The following is a 24,715-nucleotide window of genomic DNA, read 5'->3' as shown; positions in this document are numbered from 1 at the left end:
CTAAAGCCCAGAACATAGACCTCTTGAACCCCTCAAATTACAGACCAATAGTTGGAATCCCAGTATTAACCAAACTTTTCAAAACACACATCATAGAAACATAGAGTTTGACGGCAGAAAAGGGCCGGCGGCCCAACAAGTTTGCCCACTCAAGAACCCTCCCTCCCTCAAGAATCCATCTTTTAAGCATTCCTCTGGAGCGACCCCCACCTGTCTGTCCCATCGTCCCTTGAAGTCGAGCGTGGTACTGGCCTCGATTACCTGATGTGAAAGACCATTCCATCGATCAATTACCCTTTCGGTGAAAAAGTATTTCCTGGTGTCCCCATGAAATCTCCCCCCCCCCCCCCTGAGTTTTAGAGGATTCCCTCTTGTCGCCGTGGGACCCGTAAGAAAAAAGATATCTTCCTCCTCCTCAATGCAGCCCATGATGTATTTGAATGTTTCTATCATGTCCACCCAAGTGTTTTAAAAGAGCTAAGGAACGAAATAGCGGAATCTCTCCAACAAATTTGTAACTTGTCCTTGAAAACTGGGGAGATCCCGGAGGACTGGAAAATAGCAAATGTCACACCTATCTTTAAAAAGGGATCGAGGGGTGACCCGGGGAACTACAGGCCAGTAAGCCTGACTTCAGTCCCAGGCAAGATGATGGAGGCACTGATAAAGGACACCATCTGTGAACACATAGAAAAAATAGACAACTGAAAGCGAGCCAGCATGGCTTCTGCAAGGGAAGATCGTGCCAAACGAACCTACTGCACTTCTTTGAAGGGATAAACTGCCAGATGGACAAAGGAGAACCCATAGACATCATCTATCTCGACTTTCAAAAAGCCTTTGACACGGTACCCCGTGAGCGGTTTCTTAGGAAGCTGTGGAGCCACGGGGTGGAAGGGGACGTACACAGATGGATTAAACACTGGTTGGCAGACAGAAAGCAACGGGTTGGAGTGAAGGGCCACTACTCGGACTGGCAGAAGGTCACGAGCGGTGTACCCCAGGGATCGGTGCTCGGACCGCTGCTGTTCAATGTATTCATAAACGACCTAGAAGCGGGGACGAAGTGTGAAGTTATAAAATTTGCGGATGACACCAAACTCTGCAGCAGGATTAGAACCATGGAAGAATGTGAAGACCTACAAAGGGACCTAAACAAACTGGAAGAGTGGGCAAGTAAATGGCAAATGCGCTTTAATATAGAGAAATGCAAGGTCATGCATTTAGGGAAAAAGAACCCGATGTTCAGCTACAAAATGGGGGGATCAGTGCTAGGGGATAGTAACCTTGAAAAAGACTTGGATGTGCTGGTAGATACTACAATGAAATCAACGGCACAATGTGCAGCAGCTTCAAAGAAAGCAAACAGAATGTTGGGTATTATTAAGAAGGGCATTACAACCAGGACGAAGGAAGTCATCATGCCGCTGTATCGTGCGATGGTGCGCCCGCATCTGTAGTACTGTGTCCAGTATTAGTCACCGTACCTCAAGAAGGACATGGCGATACTTGAAAGGGTCCAGAGAAGAGCGACGAAAATGATAAAAGGTATGGAGAACCTTTCATACGCAGACAGGTTGGGAAGGCTGGGGCTCTTCTCCCTTGAAAAGAGGAGACTCAGAGGAGACATGATAGTTACTTTCAAGATCATGAATGGCATAGAGAGGGTGGAAAGGGACAGATTCTTCAGATTACTGGGAACCACAAGCACAAGGGGGCACTCAGAGAAGCCGAAAGGGGACAACTTTAGAACCAATGCTAGGAAGTTCTTTTATACACAGAGGGTGGTGGACACCTGGAATGCGCTTCCAGAGGTTGTGATAGGGCAGAGTACACTATGGGGGTTCAAGGAAGGATTGGATAAATTCCTGAACGATAGGGGGATTGAAGGATACAGATAGAGGTAGAGATAGGTTTTAGACAGAGTATGGATAGAAGGATAAAAGTGATTAGAGAAGGATCACATTATAGGTCATGGGCCTGATGGGCCGCCACGGGTGCGGACTGCTGGGCACGATGGATCTCGGGTCTGACCCAGCGGAGGCAACTTCTTATGTTCTTATGTTCTTTCTCTGCGCTCTTCAAAAGAATATAAGCGCAGCCTGCTCAAACGTTCTTCATATGGAGATCTTTAAGTCCTGAGACCATCCTGGTGTCCATTCGCTGAATCGACTCCATTCTTTTCACATCCTTTTGATAATGTGGCCTCCAAAACTGAACACAGTACTCCAGGTGAGGTCTCACCATGAATCTGTATAACGGCAGTATAACTTCAGGCTTTAGGCTAATAAAGCTCCTTCTGATGCAACCCAGCATTTGTCTAGCCTTTGCTGAAGCTTTCTCCACCTGATTGGCAGCTTTCATATCTTCCCGGATGATTACTCCCAAGTCCCGTTCTGCTACAGTTCTTGTTAGGTTTTTACCATTCAGTGTGTATGTTCTGCATGGATTTCCACTCACAAGGTGCATTACCTTACATTTTTTGGCATTAAAATTCAGTTACCAAGTACTGGACCATTGTTCCAGTAAAAGTAGGTCCTGCTCCATAGTGTCGGGCACACTTGCACTGTCGGGTTCTGCTGCACTGCCCACAACGTTGCATAGTTTAGCATCATCGGCGAATAATGTAATTTTGCCTCGAAGTCCCTGAGGCAGATCCCTTACAAAGATATTAAATAGTATCGGGCCCAAGACTGAGACCTGCGGCACTCCACTAGTCACTTCCGACGTTTTTGAGGGAATACCGTTTACCATCACCCTTTGAAGTCTGCCGTTAAGCTAGTCTTCTACCCATGCAGTCAGTGTTTTTCTTAGGCCCATCGTGTTCATCTTGTTCAATAACCTATGGTGTGGGATACTATCAAAAGCCTTACTGAAGTCTAAATACATGATGTCCAGGGATTCTCCCTCATCCAGTCAAAGAAGTTTATCAGATTGGATTGATAAGACCTTCCCTTCGTAAAGCCATGCTGGTGGGGATCCCTTAGTCCTTCGTCATCCAGAATCGTGTCCAATCTGTTTTTTATCAACGTTTCCATAAGTTTACATACTATTGATGTGAGACTCACCGGTCTGTAATTTTTGGCCTCTGCCCTGCATCCCTTTTGTGGAGCGGAATAACATTGGCAGTTTTCCAGTCCAGGGGAACTTTTCCCTTACTTAGGGAAAGATTGAAAAGCTCAGCTAACAGTTCTGCCAGGACATCTCTCAATTCCCGAAGTACTCTAGAGTGTAGATTATCCGGGCCCATAGCTTTGTTCACTTTTAGCTTTGATAGTTCATGGTAGACATTGCTCGCGGTAAATTCAAAATCCCGGAATGGGTCCTCCAAACACCCCTTTGACTGTAGCTGAGGTCTAGACCCTGGCGCTTCGCAGGTGAAGACTGAGCAGAAGTAGTTATTGAGTAGTTCTGCTTTGTCTGCGTCCGAGTCTACGAAGTTACCGTCAGGTTTCTTTAGGTGCACAATACCGCTTGTGTTCTTCTTCCTGTCGCTAACGTACTTAAAAAAGGATTTATCCCTTGTTTTAACCTGTCTTGCTATATTTTCTTCCATCCGGAGTTTGGCCTCCCTGATTGCCGTTTTAACATATCTAGATTTCGCCAGATAGGTTTCTTTAGCTTCCGGTTGTTGTGATTGTTTGTAGGTTACGAATGCTTTTTTCTTTTGCTTTACTAGTTCTGAGATTTCCGCAGAGAACCACTGTGGTCTATTTTTTCTATGCCTTTGCTCACGGTTGCTTCTTGCAGGGTTGATTTCAGAGCCGACCATAGTACCTCCACACTGTCCATCATGCTCTGGTTTTGCAGCGCTTTGTAGATATAGACTCCCATGCACTGAAAGTTAGTTCCTTTAAAATTTAGGACCTTAATCGATGTTTGACCTTTCTTCAGGTGGAACCACACTATGTTGTGGTCGCTGGTGGCCAAAGCTTCTCCCACCGATACCTCTGTGACACTGTCCCCGTTGGTGAGTAGCATGTCCAGGATCGCCTGATTCCTGGTGGGTTCTAATACCATCTGTTTGAGGCGTGCTCCCCATTTGGAGGTTAGTAGCCTCTTGCTGCCGCTGGTTGTAGTGGAAAGTTTGTTCCAGTCCACATCAGGCATACTAAAGTCTCCCAACAGCACTGTGTCTCCTCGCAGTGTGATGGTCTCAATGTCTTCAATTAATTCTTTGTCTGCATCGTCCTTTTGTCTTGGTGGTTTGTACACAACACCAAGATACAGACATTTGTTATTGCCCCTGGCAAGGTTCACCCAGAGGGATTCTCCTGTATATTTGATGTCTGTGATTTTAGTAACTTTGATGTCCTCTCTAATGTATAGAGTTACTCCTCCTCCTGATTTGCCTTCTCTGTCGTGACGGAGTAGGTTATATCCTGGTATGAGCATGTTCCATCCGTGGGACTCCGAGAACCACGTTTCTGATATCACCACCACATCAAGGTTGGCGTTTCTCATTTCTGTTTCCAGTTCCAGAATTTTATTGCCCAAGCTATGGGCATTAGCATACATGGCTGTCCATTCTTTCTGCTTGCATGGAGTATTTTCTGTCCGAGATAGTTTGTTGCCCCTCAAACTTGCCTTTGTCGCCCTTAGTATTGCCTCTGTCCCCTTCAGTATTCATGCGATTACTTACCTTCAGAATCCAAGATTGAGTTACTTACCCTACTAGTGTGAGAGTTGATCCCCTCCCCCGGCTCACCTAGTTTAAAGCCTTCCGTAGCAGGTGAGCCAGGCATCGTCCTAGGACGTTCTTCCCTCTTCTGGTTAGGTGTAGCCCGTCTGGTCCCTGCAGTCCCTGAAGTGCCTCTCCGTGGTCCAGGAAGCCAAAGTTCATCTCTATGCACCATCCCCATAGCCATTCGTTTGTCCTCTTGATCCGTTCTTCTCTAGCTCTCCCCTTGTCTCTTACTGGTAGGATGGAGGAGAAAACCACCTGCGCTTCCATCTGCTTCAGCTTCTCACCTAGGGCTCTAAAGTAATCCGGTATCTTCTCTGGTGAGTTCCTAGTGGTGTCGTTTGTCCCAACATGGATGAGGAGCATTGGGGTTTGATTATTTTTCCTACACAGGCAGTCACATCCCGGATCTTGGCTCCTGGTAGACAGCAGACCTCTCTTGATTGTAGATCTGGTCTGCATACCGGTCCCTCAGTTCCCCGTAGCAGAGAGTCCACAATGACAACTACTCTGCACTTCTTGGGGGGCTGATTCGTTGCTTCTTGAGTTGGGGGGGTCGTCTGCTGGGTTTCAAGATTATGCTCCTGGATGTCCTCCTGAATATCTTCCTGAGTTCTGCTCTCCACCTACATTGAAGAACACTCTTGCCTCCATTCCAGTCAATTTGGATTCCATTCAAATCACAGCACAGAGATCCTTTTATTGACATTAACTACCGAAATCAAGCAATACTATATCACTGGCCGCCAGGCGTTCCTCCTTCAATTTGACATATCCGCCGCCTTCGACTCAGTCGACCACCAACTATTACTTACCAAACTCAATGAAATAGGCATTGTAGGAACCATTCTGGACTGGTTCAAAGACTTCCTACAAAACAGACAATATCTTGTGTACAAAGACGCAGCGTTTTTAAAAAGCTGGCAAGCATTCTATGACGTACTACAAGGATCACTGTTATCACCGATCCTGTATAATCTTTTCATGAACTCACTAGGCCATATTAAATTAAACAACAATGAATACATATTCTCAAACACAGATGACATTCTTCTACTCATATAAATTAATTGTAACTCTAACGATACAACGCTGATAATATCAAAAAGAACAGACAAAATGCAGACATGGGCTGCATCCAACAAACTCTTACTAAATGTGGACAAAACCAAAGTTTCATAATGCTGTACACATGGTTCCTCCCACTGTAACTCTAACCTCCGTATCCACACTGGATATCATTAAGATGTCCAAGGTCCTTGGAGTCATACACGACTCCACCCTATCATACGAATTTCAAGTATCCAACTTAAGGAAGAAAACCTTCTACAATATGAACATAAGAACATAAGAACTGCCATCTCCGGATCAGACCTTCAGTCCATCAAGTCCGGCGATCCGCACACGCGGAGGCCCTGCCAGGTGTACACCTGGCGTAATTTATAGTCCACCATATCTTTATATTCCTCTCTTAAGGAGATATGCATCTAGTTTGCTCTTGAAGCCTAGGACGGTCGATTCCGCAATAATCTCCTCTGGGAGGGCATTCCAGGTGTCAACCACTCTCTGAGTGAAGCAGAACTTCCTGACATTAGACCTGAACCTGTCCCCCCTTAGCTTCATTACATGTCCTCTAGTCCGTGTCAAATTGGACAATGTAAATAATCTTCTCTGCTCTATTTTGTCGATTCCTTTCAGTATTTTGAAGGTCTCGATCATATCCCCACGCAGTCTCCTTTTCTCAAGGGAGAACAATCCTAGTGTTATAAGTCTGTCCTCGTATTCCAGTTTCTCCATACCCTTCACCAGTTTTGTTGCTCGTCTCTGCACCCTCTCCAGCAGTTTTATATCCTTCTTTAGGTAGGGAGACCAATGTTGGACGCAGTATTCTAAGTGTGGTCTGACCATTGCCCTATAAAGCGGCATTATAACTTTCTCCGATCTACTCGAGATTCCTTTCTTTATCATGCCCAACATTCTATTTGCCTTCTTTGCCGCTGCCGCGCATTGTGCCGACGGCTTCAGGGTCCTATCTATCAGTACACCCAGGTCCTTTTCTTGTTCACTCTTCCCCAGAGTTGCACCTGACATTGTATACTCGTATTCCTTATTCTTATTGCCTAAATGCATTACCTTGCATTTCTCCACATTGAACTTCATCTGCCATTTCTCCGCCCATGTTTCTAACCGACACAAGTCGCTCTGGAGTTTCTCTCTATCCTCCTGCGATCTGATCGCCCGGCATAGTTTTGTATCGTCTGCAAACTTGATGATCTCACTGGATGTTCCTTCCTCCAGGTCATTGATATAAATATTAAAAAGGATCGGCCCAAGTACCGAGCCCTGGGGTACACCACTAGTCACTTTCTCCCAGTCGGAGAACTTCCCATTTATGCCCACTCTCTGCTTTCGGTTTTCCAGCCATTTGCCTATCCATCTTTGTATATCTCCCTCTATGCCATGGCTTTGTAGTTTCCTGAGAAGTCTTTCGTGTGGAACTTTGTCGAACGCTTTCTGGAAGTCCAAGTATATTATGTCCACCGGCTTCCCACTATCAATTTGCTCGTTCACGGTCTCAAAAATTGGAGTAAATTCGTCAAACATGATTTCCCTTTCCTGAATCCATGTTGACTGGGTTTCATCAAGTCATGTGCGTCCAAGTGCCGGACTATGCTATCCTTGATCAGTGCTTCAACCATCTTGCCAGGGACAGACGTAAGACTCACAGGTCTATAGTTGCCCGGTTCCCCTTTCGATCCTTTTTTGAAAATTGGGGTGACGTTCGCTATCCTCCAGTCGTCCGGTATCTGTCCAGTTCTGATTGTCAGATTTGCAAGTTTTTGCAATAACTCTCCGATTTCAACCTTCAATTCCTTTAAGACTCTCGGGTGACTAAGACTTATCAGACCCTTTTTTTCAAGAGCGCAACTTTGCTATACTAATGCAAATGCTTATACTGCCCCAGCTGGATTACTGCAACTCCCTCTATGCAGATCTAAACTCTACTCTCCTGAACAAGCTACAGATGATTCAAAACTTAGTGATCAGACTAATGTTCAAACTAATAAAATTTGACTTTGTCTCACCTTACTGTAAGAACTTACACTGGCAAATAAATGGCAGATGAGCTTCAATGTAGAGAAATGTAAAGTTATGCACATAGGGAAAGGGAACCCGATGTACAACTACACAATGGGGGGATGGTACTGGGGGAAGGCAACCTAGAAAAGGACTTGGGGGTTTTGGTGGATAGAACAATGAAACCGGCGGCACAGTGCGCAGCGTCCTCAAAAAAGGCGAACAGAATGTTGGGCATCATCAAAAAAGGTATCACTACCAGAACCAAGGAAGTTATCCTCCCGCTGTATAGGGCGATGGTGCGACCGCATCTGGAGTACTGCGTTCAGTACTGGTCGCCGTACCTTAAGAAGGATATGGCGATTCTCGAGAAGGTCCAGAGGAGAGCGACAAAAATGATAAAGGGCATGGAAAACCTCTCATATGCTGAGAGGCTGGAGAAGCTGGGGCTCTTTTCCCTGGAAAAGCGGAGACTTAGAGGAGATATGATAGAAACTTATAAGATCATGAAGGGTATAGTGAAGGTAGAGAGGGCCAGATTCTTCAGACTGGCGGGGGCAACAAAAACTAGAGGGCACTCAAAAAAATTGAAGGGAGATAGGTTCAGAACAAATGCTAGGAAGTTCTTCTTCACACAGAGGGTGGTGGACACCTGGAATGCGCTTCCAGAGGAGGTGATAGAGCAGAGTACGACTTTGGGGTTCAAAAAGGGATTGGACGAGTTCCTGAGGGAAAAGGGGATCCAGGGGTACAACTAGAGGGTTACTATACAGTACAAAAGGCTGTAAAGTAATAGAGTAGTAGAGTAATAGATCACTACAGGTCATTGACATGGGGGGCCGCCGCGGGAGTGGACTGCTGGGCATGATGGACCTATGGTCTGACTCGGCAGAGGCAATGCTTATGTGCTTATGTACCTGTCAAAACTCATATCACCTTCAAACTATCATGCATAATGTTCCAAATCTTATATGCAAAAACCACTGAACCGCGTATTTATTAACATGAACCAGAAAACTGGAATTGCTTCAACTACTCCTTCCATCTCCCAAAGGGGTTAAATACAAATGCACATTCGACTTACTCTTCACTTATCCTGGCACCAAGACCTGGAACAACTTCCAGACTGACAGCAGGATGGTAACATTCTACAAGAGTCCGAAAAAAATTAAAAATTTTCTTCTTTGAAAGCATACACACCATAGACAACTAATTCGAAATACCTTATACAGTATCTCTAAATCCCACACTTTACTCAAGTATTATACCAGTGCTTTCAACTCTATTTTCCCTTCCCTATTATTCCATTCATAACTCTGCCCTCCTCAAACTGCTATAATGTAGCATATTCATTCTGTAATTCTTTATATTGTAAGTCACTTTGAACCTGTTTAGGCATAGCGTAGATTAGATTTTTATGGCTTCAGTAAAAATGGCCTTTGTGCATGGGAAAAATTTGCATAAGGCCACCTTTTTTTGACATAGTTTAGTAAAAGGTCTCTTTAGATATTCCCATAGCAATGTGCCAATTTCTGTACTAAAGAGGAAAACTAATCAGATGTGTTAACATTGGACTTTGCTCTTTTATAGGTTCGAACCTGGATTCTTACGGTAGGCTATACAACAGCATTTGGTGCAATGTTTGCAAAGACGTGGAGAGTTCATGCAATTTTCAAAAATGTGAAGATGAAGAAAAAGGTGAGGAAATAATATTGATATTATTTTGCTCATGAGTCACAAACCCATCTCTGTTGACTTCAGTAGCATAATACGTCTCACATATTTCTGTGATAACCTCCACTGTATATGCTATTTAAATTGCTTGTATAGAAGTATTAAAAAGATGAGGTGTTGACAGTTGAAAGTAGATTAGGTAACTACTGATAGCATATACCCTCTCCAAAACAGATCAAGCCAATGATAAGCTGTACCTGAATATATACCCTCCTTGAATTACAACTGAAAATGATGTGAGCCAAAATCCAACTGTATTGTACAGTGATATGTTCTGTTCATATATTGTTTTGCTGCAGGTGTTTTATATATACAGAAAATTAATTTAAAAAAAAGTTTCAAACTAAGAAAAAACAAAATCCAAAATAGATATAAATATATTCTGGGTATTTAAATCAGGGCAATTCCAAGAGATTTGTGCTTTCTGTTCAAATGAATTAGATGCTTAAAGTCTACACACTTCTGGATATTGCAGTCTAGAAAGTGGAAATAAATAAATATGAGTCAATATCAGGGGATCTGGGCCCCCAGGTAATAAGGGTCATGGACCCTACTTACCCCAGCCTCCCATCTATTTCTAGTAGTACAGAGTCACAAAAAAGAAGAAAACAGTCCCTGCTCGAAAGAGCTTACAATCTAAACAGCCAAGACAGGGTGTCATGGATACTGTTAAGGGGAACGGTTAATCAGCAGGCTGGGTTGGAGGGCAGAGGAGTAGGATTAAGGATTGAAAGCTATAACAAAAAGGTGGGGTTTCAGTCTGCTTTTAAACAAAGGAAGGGGCTTGATGGACAAACTCGGGTAATTTATTCCAGGCATAGGGGGCAGCTAGATGAAAGGAAGGAAGTCTGGAATTGGCAGTGGAGGAGAAGGGTAAAGCTAAGAGCAGTTTATCTAAGGAATGGAGTTCTCTGGGAGGTGTATAAGAAGAGAGGAGAGATATTGAGGGGCAGCAGAATGAACACACTTGTAGATCAGCAATAGGAGCTTGAACTGTATGTGAAGGCATATAGGGAGCCAGTGAAGTGACTTAAGGAGAGAGGTGACCTGAGCATAGTGAGGTTGGTAGAAGTTGAGTCATGCAGCAGAGCTATGCACAGATTGCAAGGGAGAATCGACACTGCGGGAGACCAGTTAGAAGTAAATTACAGTAATCTAAACGTGAAGTTATGAGAGCATGGGCAAGGGTCGGGGTAGTGTGCTCAGAGAGGAAGGGGTGAATTTTGGTGATATAGAATCAACAGGTTTTAGCAGCTTATTGGAATCAAAGAGAACTCCAATGTTGTGAGCAGAGGAGACTGGAACAATGACAGTATTATTTACCAAGACGGAGAAAGGAGGAGGAGGACCAGAGGGTTTAGGAGGAAAGAGGAGCAGCTCAGTCTTGGATATATTTAGTTTCAGATGACAGCAGGACATCCAGGCAACAATGTCAGCCAAACAGGCAGCAACTTTTTCTTGGACTTTAGGTGAAATTTCAGGTGTAGAGAGGTAGATCTGGGAGACATCAGCATATAGGTGATACTGGAAGCCACAGAAGGAGATCAGGGCACCGAGGGAAAAGGTGTAGAGAGAGAAGAGAAGAGGTCCTAAGATAGAACCCTGGGGTACACCAACCGCTAGCGGGGTAGCAGCAGAAGTGGATCTACCAACACATACACTAAAGGTGCATTGGGAAAGGTAGGAGGCAAACCAGGACAGGACAGATTCATGGAATCCAAGCGAGAACAGCATATCAAGGAGTAAACTCTGATTTACAGTATCAAAGGCAGCAGACAGGTCAAGAAGGATAAGGATAGAGTAAAGGACCTTAGATCTGGTCATGAACAAGTCACTGTAGACCTTAGTGAGGGCAGTCTCTGTGGAGTGTTGGGGTGAAAGCCAGATAGTAGAGGATCGAGAATCTGTCGAGATGAAAGGAAGTCCAGGCAGCGACGGAGAATAGCATGCTCGAGTATCTTGGACAGGAACGGAAGAAGGGAGACAGGGCGATAGTTGGATAGGCAGGTGGAGTCCAGCAAGGGGTTTTTGAGAAGCGGCTTAACCACCGCATGTTTGAAGCAGCAGGGACAATTGCAGTGGAAACAGATAGGTTGAGAATATGGCTTATGGGAGGGATAACAGTATGTGAGATGGGTTTGAGTAGAGGGGTGGGAATAGGGTCTAAGGGGCATGACATAGGCTTGGCTGAAGACAGAAGTTGTGATTTCAGAGAAGGAAAAAAAAGTCAGCAGTAGTTGACGGAGGAACAAGAGGGTGGGACCATACAGGAGAAGCTTCCTGAGTTGTTTGGGTGAAGGATGAAGGGGTGGTACAAGTTTGAAGTTTAGGAGAGTGGATGGTGGGTAGGGAAGAAGGATGGTGGGTAGAGAAGGGCAATCTTATGGACCTTGTCATGGAAGTAATCCATAGAGAGAGAGAAGGAGGGGTCGGAAGTGGCTCTTTGAGGAGGGAGTTAAATGTGGCAAAGAAACGATGAGGGTTGGAAGAAAGGGAGTTAGTTGGATGTGTAGTCTTGCTTGATCCATGTAAACTCAGAATTAAAGGAGGTCAGCATAAATTTAAAGTGAAGAAAGTCAGCACGTGTGCGAGATTTCAGCCAAAGGCGCTCGACACAGTGGGTACAGGAACGTAAGTAATGGATATTGGGAGTGAGCCAAGTTTGAGGAACAGGGGGAGCAAGGGTGTCCAAAGCAGAGGAGAGAATAGAGTTGTATGACAAGACAGCCTCATGGATAGACTTGGATAACATAGTGGAGGCAAGGAGAGGTGAAACTGGTTGAGAGTGTGAAAGAATCGAGGGCTTGAAGATTTCGAAACCCGTTGGAGGTGACTGGGCGTGGCAGAGGGAGAGTAATGGTGAAGGTTATCAAATGGTGATCAGAGATGGGGAGCAGTGAGGTAGAGAAGTTAGAGAGAGAGCAGTTGGAGAAAAAGACAAGATCAAGGCAGTGGCCATCTTGGTGAATGGGGTTGTAGAGCAAAGCTGGAGGTCAAATGACAAGGTTAAGGCAAGAAACTTAGAAGTATAAGTGTCAGTGGGGTCATGAAAGTTAAAATCCCCAAGAATGAGGGAGGGAAAAGATGAATCAAGGAAGCCTAAAAACCAGGAGTCAAATTCAGTGAGAAAGGAGGAAGGGGACTTGTTGGGGGATGATAAATGACCACTATCCGCAGAGGTAAAAGAGTGAATAGGCAGATAGAGTGGACTTCAAATGAGGAAAGGCTGTGGGATAGAGGGAGAAGAGGTTGGAATCTGCAAGAAGGAGAGAGAAGCCCAATACTTCCGCTCGACCAGTAGGATGAGGTGTATGGGAGTGGAAACCGCAGGGCAAATCCATGTTTCAGTTAGAGCAAGCAGGTGGAGGGTCCGGGAGATAAAGAGGTCATGAATGTAGGGAAGTTTGTTGGAGGCAGAATGAGTATTCCACATGGCACAGGAGAAAGGGAGAGAGGAGGATTGAAGGAGAGGAATAGGTATAAGGTTAAAAGAGAATGACACGGTGGCAAAATTCATCACTGTTCCTGTCCCCACGGATAACCGCGGGAAACCATCTTCATGTCATTCTTTAAGGAGAGAGGGAAGAATCAGAGTATGAATGGCCACAACCACTGACCCACAAGCTTTGCTTTGAAGAATGCTGGTGTAGAAGGACTGAGGTTGAAATAGACACTAGAAAATGACATGGGATTATTTCCCACGGTTATCCGCGGGGACGGGGACGGTGATGAATTTTGTCACTGTGTCATTCTCTATTCTGTATCTGTTGTTAAATTTCTAAAACTCAATTTAAATAAAATCTTGACATACAAAGACATTAAATCATGCCAGTGGTGCATAGAGATTATACATTTGGAATGATTTGCATGTTTTGCTTTCTAAATGTTGCTGAGACTCATCCTTTTTTCATTGGGACACATCTGAAGGATCATGCTTACATATGTGATACACTGCATACATGATCCACACAAAGATTTGGTATGACACAGTATAACAGTTCTTATGAGTTAAATGTTAACATGCTCTACATCCACAAAACTCCAATGTCTCCCCAACAACAGATGCAGATCCGAACTAGGAAATTTCTCTATGGAAGTTACCATTAAAAAAAAATTCCGATTTGCATGTCATCTGACCAGTACCAGTATAAATCTCTTTACTACCAGATATGTTGTAAATTTATACAAAATCTGAAAAAAATCCTAACTCAGCAAACAGTAGCAGTAACCCTATGATTCATATAACAAGAACCCTACTTATAAAATAGGCAGCATTATAACTATTACAGTGTGCTCTGAAAAACTAATACACCAATTATGTGTAAAACAGAACAAGTGGAACTGCTACAGATCTCTACACAGAAACTACATGCAAACAGAATATCACACATCAGTCATACACAAAACAGATAATCCCTCAACAAATATTGAACAAGGGATCATAAATTACCAATAGAAATATGAAGACAGAGTGAACTGGGAAACCTAAGATGTCAAACTAAGCATATACCGTATTATAAAACTGAAGAAATAAAAACAAAAATGTATTTTTCCTCCTATAGTGAACATAAAACAAATGATAAACTAAACTATGATAAATAAAGGGAGTATAGCAGTTATAATCCCTATTACCAATGCAGCCAGATAAACTAGCATATAAGGGGTTTGATAAATATAAAACCAAAATTACATTTTCTAGTGATGTGTTGTGCTCAGAACCTGAACTTTCCTGCAATGGTGCATCATGGGAAAATGGGACTCATCATAGCAACATCAAGTTCCCTCAAGAATACCACCAGCCACATATGAAAGCAAAGTTTTCTTTACTACTAAATAATAAATCACTTATCTTGTGGTTGTGTAACAAAGTGTAAAAATAAATTGTTTTAAAAATTCACTTGGATGGGAAAAGCCCTGAAGTAGCTGCATAAAGCAGCAAATAAATACTGAGACTTTGATCCTGGAGAATGTTTAGATCAGTGGTTTCAAACTCGCGGCCCAGGGGCCATATGCGGCCCGCCAGGTACTATTTTGAGGCCCTCGGTATGTTTATCATAATCACAAAAGTAAAATAAAACAATTTTTTTTATCATATGTCTTTTTAGCTATAAATTACAATATTATTATTAAGACTTAGCCAAAAGGAAAGATTTATAAACAATAAAGAGTTTTTCCTCTTGCAAAATTGTCATTTCTATAATAAGACATTAAGTATTTTTTCTGAGGCCCTCCAAGTACCTACAAATCCAAAATGTGGCCCTGCAATGGGTTTGAGCTTGAGACCACTGGTTCAGATGATGTATCAGTGTTGGAGAGAATTCTATGAGAGTGTGCACATGGAAATTCTGAGAGAGTGCGCATGTGGGATTCTCAATGATTTTTAAGTGGTACGAGTCAGGATTTTGATTTGAGTAGTAAAAAGGAAGTTCTTTTGTTTAATTTTTTGGATTTAAGAGTAATTAAAGCTAATGAAATTGATAATTAAAAAGAATAAGAATATGTTAAGTAATTCAAGGAGATTTTAAAGCAACTTCTGAGTTTAAGATTTGTTAAAGGATAATTGTTAAGAAAAAGGAACAGACCTGAATTCCTGAGTGGCCTGTTCTGCATATCCTGATTTCCTGAATGGCCTGTCCTGCATTTGAGCTCCAGTTCCAGTGTTTACAAGTGTGAGCCTTGTCTTGGGGATTTCAACTCAGAATAATAGACCATTGTGATATATTTTCTAATTCTGTGTGATAAGACTGGGCTACGCTGAAAGTAAGGGGTGCTACAGTTGAACGGCAGACTGTTATCAAATCAGTAATCCTGTTGATGTGCTTCATGCAGTCAACCAATGAAAATTCAGTGATGCATAAATATAAATGTTCAACAAAATTGCTCCTCAGTCTCCACTCCTCGATCCAAGTTGGGTTTCTCTATAGTTTCCTCCAGAGGAGTGACTAATGAACAAACAAAAATCAAACAAAATCAAATCAATAGATTAACACAGGGGTGAGCAATGAGGGCCGGAATCCAGTCGGGTTTTCAGGATTTCCCCAATGAATATGCGTGAGGTCTCTTTGCATGCACTGCCTCCCATTGTATGCAAATGGATCTCATGCATATTCATTGCGGAAATCCTAAAAACCCGACTGGATTCCAGCCCTCATTGTCCACCCGTAGATTAACATCATAACCACACACCCATTTCATCATAATAATCTTACTTTTTAATACATATCTAAACTCATTCACTCACCAGAAAGGAGACCCAGATAACCCCATGTCCAGTGGACACAAACATCCATCACATTCCCTGACATTTAAATTTATACCTATCAAAACATCCCAAGCACACCTCAAGGGCTTGCATTATCATTGGTCTACCAGACTTCAACCATTCTACCTCCTTATTAAGTCCCCTCGGGGCCACCATATCCCATTCATATATTAATCACTGCTCCCTTTGTAACAAAACCTGAGAGACATTTCCCCTGAATCATGATGTAATTTGAAGCAACACCATTGCCTTTAAATCATTACTAGAATGGCCCTTCTCGGTCTGGTTTTTTGTCCATCCAAGGTTTCATGAGGGAACTTGATATTATGATGGTTCCTATTTTCCTGTGATGCACCGTTGCAGGAAGGTTCAGAATCTGAGCACATCACATCATTAAAAACCTTAATTTTGTTTTTGTGTTTATCAAGCCCCTTGTATGCTTGTTTATTTGGTTGCATTAACAATATGGGATTATAACTGTTGTACTCTCTCTAATATCATTGAAATGGCTAAGGTGGGCTGTGATACCAAATCTGACCTGACACAAGAACGTATTTGAAGTCTAATGTTGGGAGATCGATTATTTGATACAACACATCTGCAGGATTTGTAGTTATGAGGAAATTCAGGCATTATAAATGGCATGAGAAGGTTATGTTTGACTGCCTGATCTCTGGCCTAGCTGTATTGTGTACCTGATTATTGTATCTATGCTGTTATTCCTTTTTTGGCTTGGTTGCTGATTGTACCTCTCGTGACTGGTTCCTTCAATAAAAATATTTTCAAAAAAAAAATAAATGGCTTTAATTCAGGCCCAATTATATTCAGCAGCATTAGTTGAATATTGTCCCGTCCATCGTGTTTCACATGGTTTATGGATACAGAAAGAACCACAATTTTTGGACAATACGTTTCTCAATGTTCCCTTGATTTAATGTTGCTAGCAAGAGATGCTTGCATCTTATAATTCAAGAACAGCAGCATGATCTTGACAATAAGCTTGATGTCTATGTCAGAGGGTCAGGAGTTATTTGAGCAACATTGAAAGGAACATAAGAGCGATATGGAAAAATATAGGATGGAACAACGACAGATGAAGATTGATATATATCGTAGGGATGAGCATGATTACATCAAGGAATATGTATATGTATTCAGTGGGAGAGTGCCGACTATCTCCCACTGAATATTGCTGGATAGTTCACTATATGCTATTTAGCCAGCTGGGAGCTGTTCTCAGGCGTCCAAATAGCGCTGATTATGGATTTGCATGCACTGCCTCCTCGAGATGCAAATCTATCTTATGCATATTTATTGTGGATATCCTGAAAACCTTACCTGCCTGTAGCTCTCAAGGACCGGAATTGCCTACCCCTGGGCTAGATAAACCTTTAATCCATCTCAGTATTCCAACTCTTAAGTTCTTATGTAGTGCTAAAAATGTTCATAACTTCTTTTTCCTAACCCAAATTCACTCTTGTTGACACCCACTTTTTGTGCTTTTTCAATTTAAGAGTATAGTGAAATTTTGAATATGAATTTACGCACTTTAGCCTGGTAAATATTCAAGAAGCCAATTTTGGAACATAACTAAGGTGACCATACGTCCCATTTTCAACGGGACCGTCCCGTTATGGGACCAACCGTCCCGTTGTCCGGACCCACCGCTTCGGGACGCCGAAATGTCCCGTTTTCAGGGACAGCGTCCCGAAGCTGTGCCAGGGGACAAGGGATCGGCGATCACTTCCCCTCCCCCACTAAAGCCTGCCTCCCTCCTTCCGTCCCTACAGTGCCGAAATGGTCAGGGGGGCCGCCAGGTCCGAAATCACCCTCCCTATTCTCAGGGCTGGCATTAGGGGATGGCAAGGGGGCCCCGTGATCCAGGCAGCTCTCTTAGCTGCCATCAGCCCTGTCTTCAGCTGCGCCGGTAATGCTAAACTGGACGGTAAAACCAAAGAGAGAGGCCGCGGGACTTTTCCACTTGCCTGCATCGCTCTAAGTTCTGCCACTCTCGATCCTGCCCCCCTCTGAAGTGACTTCCTGTTTTTGAGGGGCGGGATCGAGAGCGGCAGAACTTACAGCGATGCAGGCAAGTGGAAAAGTCCCGCGGCATCTCTCTTTGGTTTTACCGTCTAGTTTAGCATTACCGGCACAGCCGAAGACAGGGCTGATGGCAGCTAAGAATCGCCTCCAGTCTCGCAGCAGCACTGGAACACTCTGAGGGACCTCTATACCATTCAGGCCTATTAAGTTGGGGAAAAGAGGGGAGGTAGATCCCTCTGGGATGTGGGAAGATGGTGGGTTGGCTGGCTCAGGAAAGGGAAGAAAGCTGTTAAATCAGATAAGGAAGAAAAAAAGGAAGATGCTGGACTTGGAGGTTATAGGGTGAAGGGGAAAAAACAGACATGATGTGAGTAGAAAGACAGGTGGGAGATGCTGGACACGGGGTGGATGCAATAAGAAGAAAAAGGAGGTTCTGGATATTGGAGTAATAGGTAGATAGGGGGCATGCTGACACAGAAGGAGGGAGAAGGAAAAGAGAGAGGAACAAGAGATGCCAAGTCCATGGGAGGGAAGGAAAGGAAAGGAGATACCAGACCATGGAGGGGGAGGGAGAGATGCCAGGGCATGGGGGAAGGAGACAGATGCCAGACTATGGGAAAGGAAGGAAGGAGGGAAGGAGAGAAAGGAAGGAGAGGAGATGCCAGATAATGGAGGGGAAGTTGTAAGGAGAGGAGAAATATGCCAGGGCATGGGGAGAGACAGGAAACAAATGCCAGACCAGAGGGAGAGGAGGTGCCAGAGCATGGAGGGAAAGAGATGCCAGGGCATGGGGGAGGGAACGAGATAGAGATGCCAGACCATGGGGTGGAGTGGGAAGGAAGGAAAGGAGAAGAGAGAGATTCCAGAGCATAGGGAGACAGAAAAATGGAGAGGGGGTAAAGCCGAAATTAATCATGTACAAAGGAGACAATTTATGGAAGGAGCATAGTAAGAGGGAAGATACCATATGGAAGAGAGAGAGGGCAGGGACACTGGATGGAAAGGGCAGAAAGGGCAAAGAATGGAAGGGGCAATACAGAGGGTGAACAGTAGATGGAAGGGGTAGAGAGAGGGGGACAGAAACTGAATGGAAGTGTGGAAGAGAGGAGGGACTGATGCTGAATGGAAGTGTGGGGGAGAGGAGGGACAGTTGCTGAATTGAAGTGTTGGGGATAGAAGGGACAGACACTGAATGGAAGTGTGGAGAAGAGGAGGGACAAACACTGAATGGAACTGGGGAGAGAGGAGGGACAGACACTGAATGGAAGTTTGGGGGAGAGGGGGCAGACTGAATGGAAGTGGAGGGAGAGGGGGAGCAGATGCTGGAAGGAAGTGGGGAGGAGAAAGAAAAAAGGCCACATGCTGGATTGAGGGAAGAGGATAGAGTTAGATACTGGAAGGGGTAAGGGAAAGAGGTGGCAAGCTAAAGGTAGACTCAATGAAAGAGGGAAATTGAGGACTGAATAGTAAGAAAGAATTTAGACAGAAGCAGAAAATAAATTAAGAAGGAAGAACAGGGAATAACAGGAGGAAGGGTGCAGAGAGAGAGAGATGCCTGAGCAAGGGGGAAGGGGAGGAGACAGATACCAAACCTGGGAGGAGGAAAAGAGGAAGGAGACAGATACCAGATCTGAGGGGAGAAAAGGAGAACAGAGATATGCTAAAATCTGCTGGGAGGGAGGAAGGAAGGCGAGAAAGAGGCAGAGAAGTGGGGGGAGGGGGGCGTTGTAAGCAGATTAGAAAGACTAGAGAGAGAAAGTCATGGACCAAAGGGGAAAGACAGGAGGTAGATACAGGACTATGGGAGGTTCAGACAGAGGGGGAGAGACCCTGGGGAACAACAGAGAGATTTAAGATCATAACAGAGGAGGGAGAGAGAGGGAGACCTGGAACAAAGGTACAAATGAGAACTGACACTGGATCTGGGGAGGGTAACAGAGGGAAAAGAGAAAGAGACCTGGACCCAAAGGGGATGAGACTGGATTGTGAAAGAAATGTTTGATGCGAAAGAAAGATTGGATGCACAGTCAGAAGGAAGTGCAACCAGAGACTCATGAAATCACCAGACAACAAAGGTAGGAAAAATTATTTTATTTTAAATTTAGTAATCAAAAAATTTTGAGAATTTAAATTTGTTGTCTGTATTTTGCACTATATTTGTTTATTTTTCTATAGTTACTGACATTGCATATTTTAAAGTAATCTGCCTTGACATCTTTGAAAAAACCCCGAAACTCATAAATTATTAACATTTTCTCTGCGTACAGTATACTTTGTGTTTTTTTTAAATTTTATGTTTACCATTATGAATTAATAAGATATGGTGTGTACATGAAAAATGAATGGAAGAAATTGGGGGCGGGGCTGAATATTAATAGATGTCTCATTTTGATGAAAAAAAGAAATGGTCACGTTAAGCATAACTCTCAAAGCTAGAAGCATAAATCATGTGAATATTAGCTTCATAATTGCTAATCTGGATTAGAATATAAATAATCTAGCTCCATGTTGTGACTTCAGCACTGGAAAATATCAGATGCTATAAAAATGTATTTAAAAAGGGCATTAGAAAAGTTTTCTCTGTTATACCGTTCAGGTATCAATCAGTCGCAGTTTAAATGTCTATTAAATCCAGGTATATCTCTGACTGTTTTATCAATTATCCTGTGTTTGATATATCTTTCTTTTTTCATATCATTATTTAAAGTCTACTGTAGTTCCAGTAGATCTTGGTATATTATCAAGAGGAAGTCTCCTTTCAATTTATAAACTCATATTGCCACTCCCTTTATGTTTTCATTTCTCTACAGATTATTAAGGACCAGAAACTGATGGTGATAGTTGGAGGAATGTTGCTCATTGATCTGTGCATCTTAATATGCTGGCAGGTAGTGGACCCTTTGAAAAGGACAGAAGAAAACTACAATTTAGAGGTACATCACCAGGATTTTAATATCAATAAACATAGTGGGATCCAAGATGGCATTTTAGAAAGAGTTTGTGTTTGGGGTCTATGCTGCAAGTCTTTGCATTTGACCTTAACTGCCTCTGTTATTCAGCTTTTCCCCTTTTACAAAGCCACCATAGCAGTTCCCTTGGAGCCCAGTCAATTCCTACAGGCTGTGTCACGTTTGCCGTATGGGTACAGCTTTGTAAATGGGCCCCTTAATCTACTATGTGGAGTCACAAGACCAGATTAGGGATATTGCTTCTGACTACCAGATTCTTGTCAGCTATTGCAGATCTTAATGCTGGAATATTTACCACATCAACCTAACATGTCTGAGGGTTCTGTTAGTTCTGGGTTGGAGGCTACCTGTCAGCTGGATATGTCAATGGCTTTAAGTCTTGATGAGAAAATAGCTCCTTCCCTTTAAATCATAGAACTAGATAATAATAATAATAATAATAATTTTATTCTTATATACCGCCAAACCTTCAGTTCAAGGTGGTTCACAGCAAATAGAAACGAACAAACAATGAATTACAAGCATAAGCATTAAGAGTGTTTCTCCGAAGATACAATTACAATTAAGACAGGTATTTCTCAAATAAATAAGTTTTAAGAATTTTTCGAAATAAATAGTAAGACTAGGCTTGGGGGATTAGAGCATTCCAACATGAATTCATTGCACTAGCCTGAAACGCAAGGGTTTCCCCCAAGAATCTCTTGCTGCGACATGCTTTACTGATGGGGAAAAAAACCAACTGATTCTTTGTGTATTCTTTTTTGGGTTATGAAATTCAAAGTGGGAAGAGAGGTAAGTTGGAATCAATCCAAATAAATCTGGTATTGTTGGACTGTATTGTGGATTTGCTGGAAGAGGAGAGCCCAGCAGTTGTAGAGAGAACTGCACTTCTTTTTCCCATATGACAAGAAGAATTGTTGCTAATGAGAAACATGGAGTTTCAGGTGTCTTCTTGAGGTAGCTGTGGCTGCGAAAGGAATGAATATGACATTTAATGAGATCCTTGAATATGGGAGAAGACTCTGAGGTAGGCTGAGGCTTACTCTCTTCTCCTAGGCTAAAGGCATCATTTTAAAACTTCACTGATAGATCTCCTTTAATTAAACCCCTTCATTATAACTTTGGACTCAATCTGGAATGTGTTAGTTAAGTGCATTTCTTATATAGCAATGATTATCATAGATAAGAGACTTCAATTACTGGAGGCAGTGGCGTAGTGAGGGCAGGAGGCACCCTCGGGCCCTTCTCTCTGCTCCTATAGCACCAATCCCCCAACACGCCCTCCTCGCCATCCCCCCACAACAATCGTGCCTTCCCTTCCCACCCCGTACCTCTTCAAATCTTTGCCAGTGGGAGCAACTTCTCCGGCCTGCTGTTCGTGCTGGCTTTCCCTCTGATGTCACTTCCTGGCCCCATGACCCGGAAGTGATTTCAGAGGGAGCTAGGTCGGCGCGAACAACAGGCTAGAGTAGTTGCTTGCACTGGCAATGATTTTAAAGAGGTACGAGGGGGCGGAGAAGGGAGAGCGCTAGCATGGCATGGGGACAGAGAAGTGCTGGCGCCCCATAAAGATGGCAGCAGGGCAGTCCGACACCCCCCCCCCCCACACACACACTTACTACGCCACTGGGTGCTACACGGGGATGGGCGGGAAGGATGAAAAGACGCTGCACAAGGGGAAAGAGGGGGGATAAAAATCTGCTGCACATGGTGGGAGAGAGGAAGAATTGTTGGGCATGGGCTGGAGAAGAGGAAAGGAGATACAACAAAGAGGTAGAAAGGGATTAGAGGGAGAAGTCCTGCATATGGTGGAGGGGAGGGAGTTATGCATGGAGAAGAGAGAAGGAGAAATGTTCGACATAGGATGAAGGGCAGCGAGAGATGGTGCAAGAGGAGAAAGAAAGAAATGTTGCACATGATAATGGAAAGTATAGATGTTGTATAGAGGGGAATGTAGAGGTTTGACCCAGAGCACAAGGCAGGGAGCAAGAAAGAGAGAGAGAGATGGTAGACAGTGAGAAAGAAACAAAAATGTTGGATATGGCAGTGAAAAGAAAGGTACAGAGATGGAAGATGGATTGTTAGCATGGAGAAAAAGAAAACGTCAAATGGGCAGGAGAGCCTGCGAGTGAGTTAACAGAAGACAAACAGAAACCAGAGCCCGGGACCAACATGATTTGAATAATGGCCAGACAACAGGTAGAAAAATAATTTTATTTTCTATTTTGTGATTACAATATTTCAGATTTGAAATGTGTATCCTGCCAGAGCTGGTGTTAGACAGTAAGCCTGAGCTAGGACCTAAAAGAGAAAGAAAAAGTCTCTTGTTTATTTTGTTTACACTACAGCACCGGCGTGAGATTAAAGAGGTTGTAACCCTATGTAACACTGGGAATGTTAAACTGTAACCTCTTCTGAACTCTCTGGGGAGGATGGGATATAAAATTAACTAAATAAATAAAAGTACTAAAAATATTTTTTATATGGTGGGTGGGGTGTTATAAAATGATCGGCTCCGGGTGTCACAAATCCTAGGTACATGGGTGGACTGTGATTTAGCCAATCGGTGATGATATTCAATCTGCTAATCAGCCAAGTATATGAATACAGTTACTTTATCTTCAACATCTATATGTCTTCCCTGAAACTCTTCCATCTATCTCCCCTTGAAACACTCTACACATATGCTGATGACATCTTTGTGCTCCTCGGGACAGACTCGAACCTTACCATCCGCTCTGAGAACATAACAGCATGCATAACGAAACTCCAATCCTGGTCCCTCACAGTACAAATTAAACTGAACAAATAAAAAACGAAACTACTCTGGCTCGGCCCAAAATTAGAACACCTACCCACCCTCATTTCACTGCCTTCTGGCTCCACATTGCAACTTGAGTTCTCAAGCAAAGTTCTAGGCATCATTATCGATTCTTCTCTTTCTTTCAATGACCATCTTAACTCCTTGGCAAAGTCATGCTATTTTAGCCTCCACATGCTGAGGAAAGTGAGATCCTGCTTCCACCAACAACACTTTGCCATCCTTATACAATCTATCATCCTCTCCAGACTAGACTACTGTAACTCCATAAATTTAAGTCTAACCAAAATAAGTCTTCAAAGACTTCAGCGGATTCAGAACACTGCAGCCAAGCTGATCTTTGCATAAAGCAAATACGATCATGTTTCCCCACTTCTGTCCAAACTTCACTGGTTTCCAGTAATTTCCAGGATTCATTTAAATGTGCCTGCCTAGCTTTTAAGATCCTACACGGCATCCTCCCTCCCCTAATTCCACCAGATCCACCCAAAATCTTTAACTATCCTTCCCCATGCTAATAGGTATCCACTATGGGCATTCTCTCTTCTTCAGAATCACCGAGCTCTGGAATAACCTTACTGCTGCACTACAGAATCTGGGCTCCTTCCAACTATTCCGAAAGTACCTGAAAACTAGGCTATTCACAAAAATGTAATGCTCTCTTCCCCCCTATACTCAACTTCCAACCCCATTATGCTGTTCCTTCCTTACATTAAGCTCTAGTAAACCACGCCGAGCTCCATAATTATGGAGAGGATGCTGTATATAAACTTAAGGTTTAGTTTAGTTAAGTTAATCAGGCACTGATATGAATATTGGGTGATGCCTAGTTAACTTTCAGGTAGCCAAATGTAGCTGGATATTCAATGCCAGTAGTCAGCATAGAATAATCAGGGTTACTTCACCCTGCTCCTGCAGGTTGAATATTACCCATTTCATGTCTTCAGTGTAAGCATGGCTGAGCCAGGGTAAGGACAAGTATGTCATAAACTTAAAAACTTGGAAGACATCATTAAATATCTGACCTGCTTAGGGAACAGAATCCCACCTGTTGGCAAGCTGGTTTTTTTTGGTTAGTGAGAAAAGTCTGTGAGCCAAGATGTTGAAATTTGGGTGGGCAGTTT

The 24,715-nt window shown here is 43.2% G+C and overlaps 1 protein-coding gene across 9 annotated transcripts in view; it reads left to right on the top strand.

Moving 5' to 3' along the window:
* Positions 1–24,715, top strand: part of GABBR2 (gamma-aminobutyric acid type B receptor subunit 2) — a 1,059,696-nt gene that overhangs the window by 876,740 nt on the left and 158,241 nt on the right. For all 9 annotated transcript variants that reach the window (XM_033929595.1, XM_033929596.1, XM_033929597.1 and 6 more), the window contains 2 exons: positions 9,353–9,460; positions 20,612–20,734. In XM_033929595.1, the coding sequence (XP_033785486.1) occupies positions 9,353–9,460; positions 20,612–20,734 (231 nt within the window). The remainder of the gene's footprint in view (positions 1–9,352; positions 9,461–20,611; positions 20,735–24,715) is intronic.

The sequence above is a fragment of the Geotrypetes seraphini genome, chromosome 2, assembly GCF_902459505.1.
Source record: "Geotrypetes seraphini chromosome 2, aGeoSer1.1, whole genome shotgun sequence".
Taxonomy (NCBI): Eukaryota; Metazoa; Chordata; class Amphibia; order Gymnophiona; family Dermophiidae; genus Geotrypetes; species Geotrypetes seraphini.
Note: the sequence above shows the minus strand (reverse complement) of the source record. Positions and strands in the feature narration are given on the sequence as shown.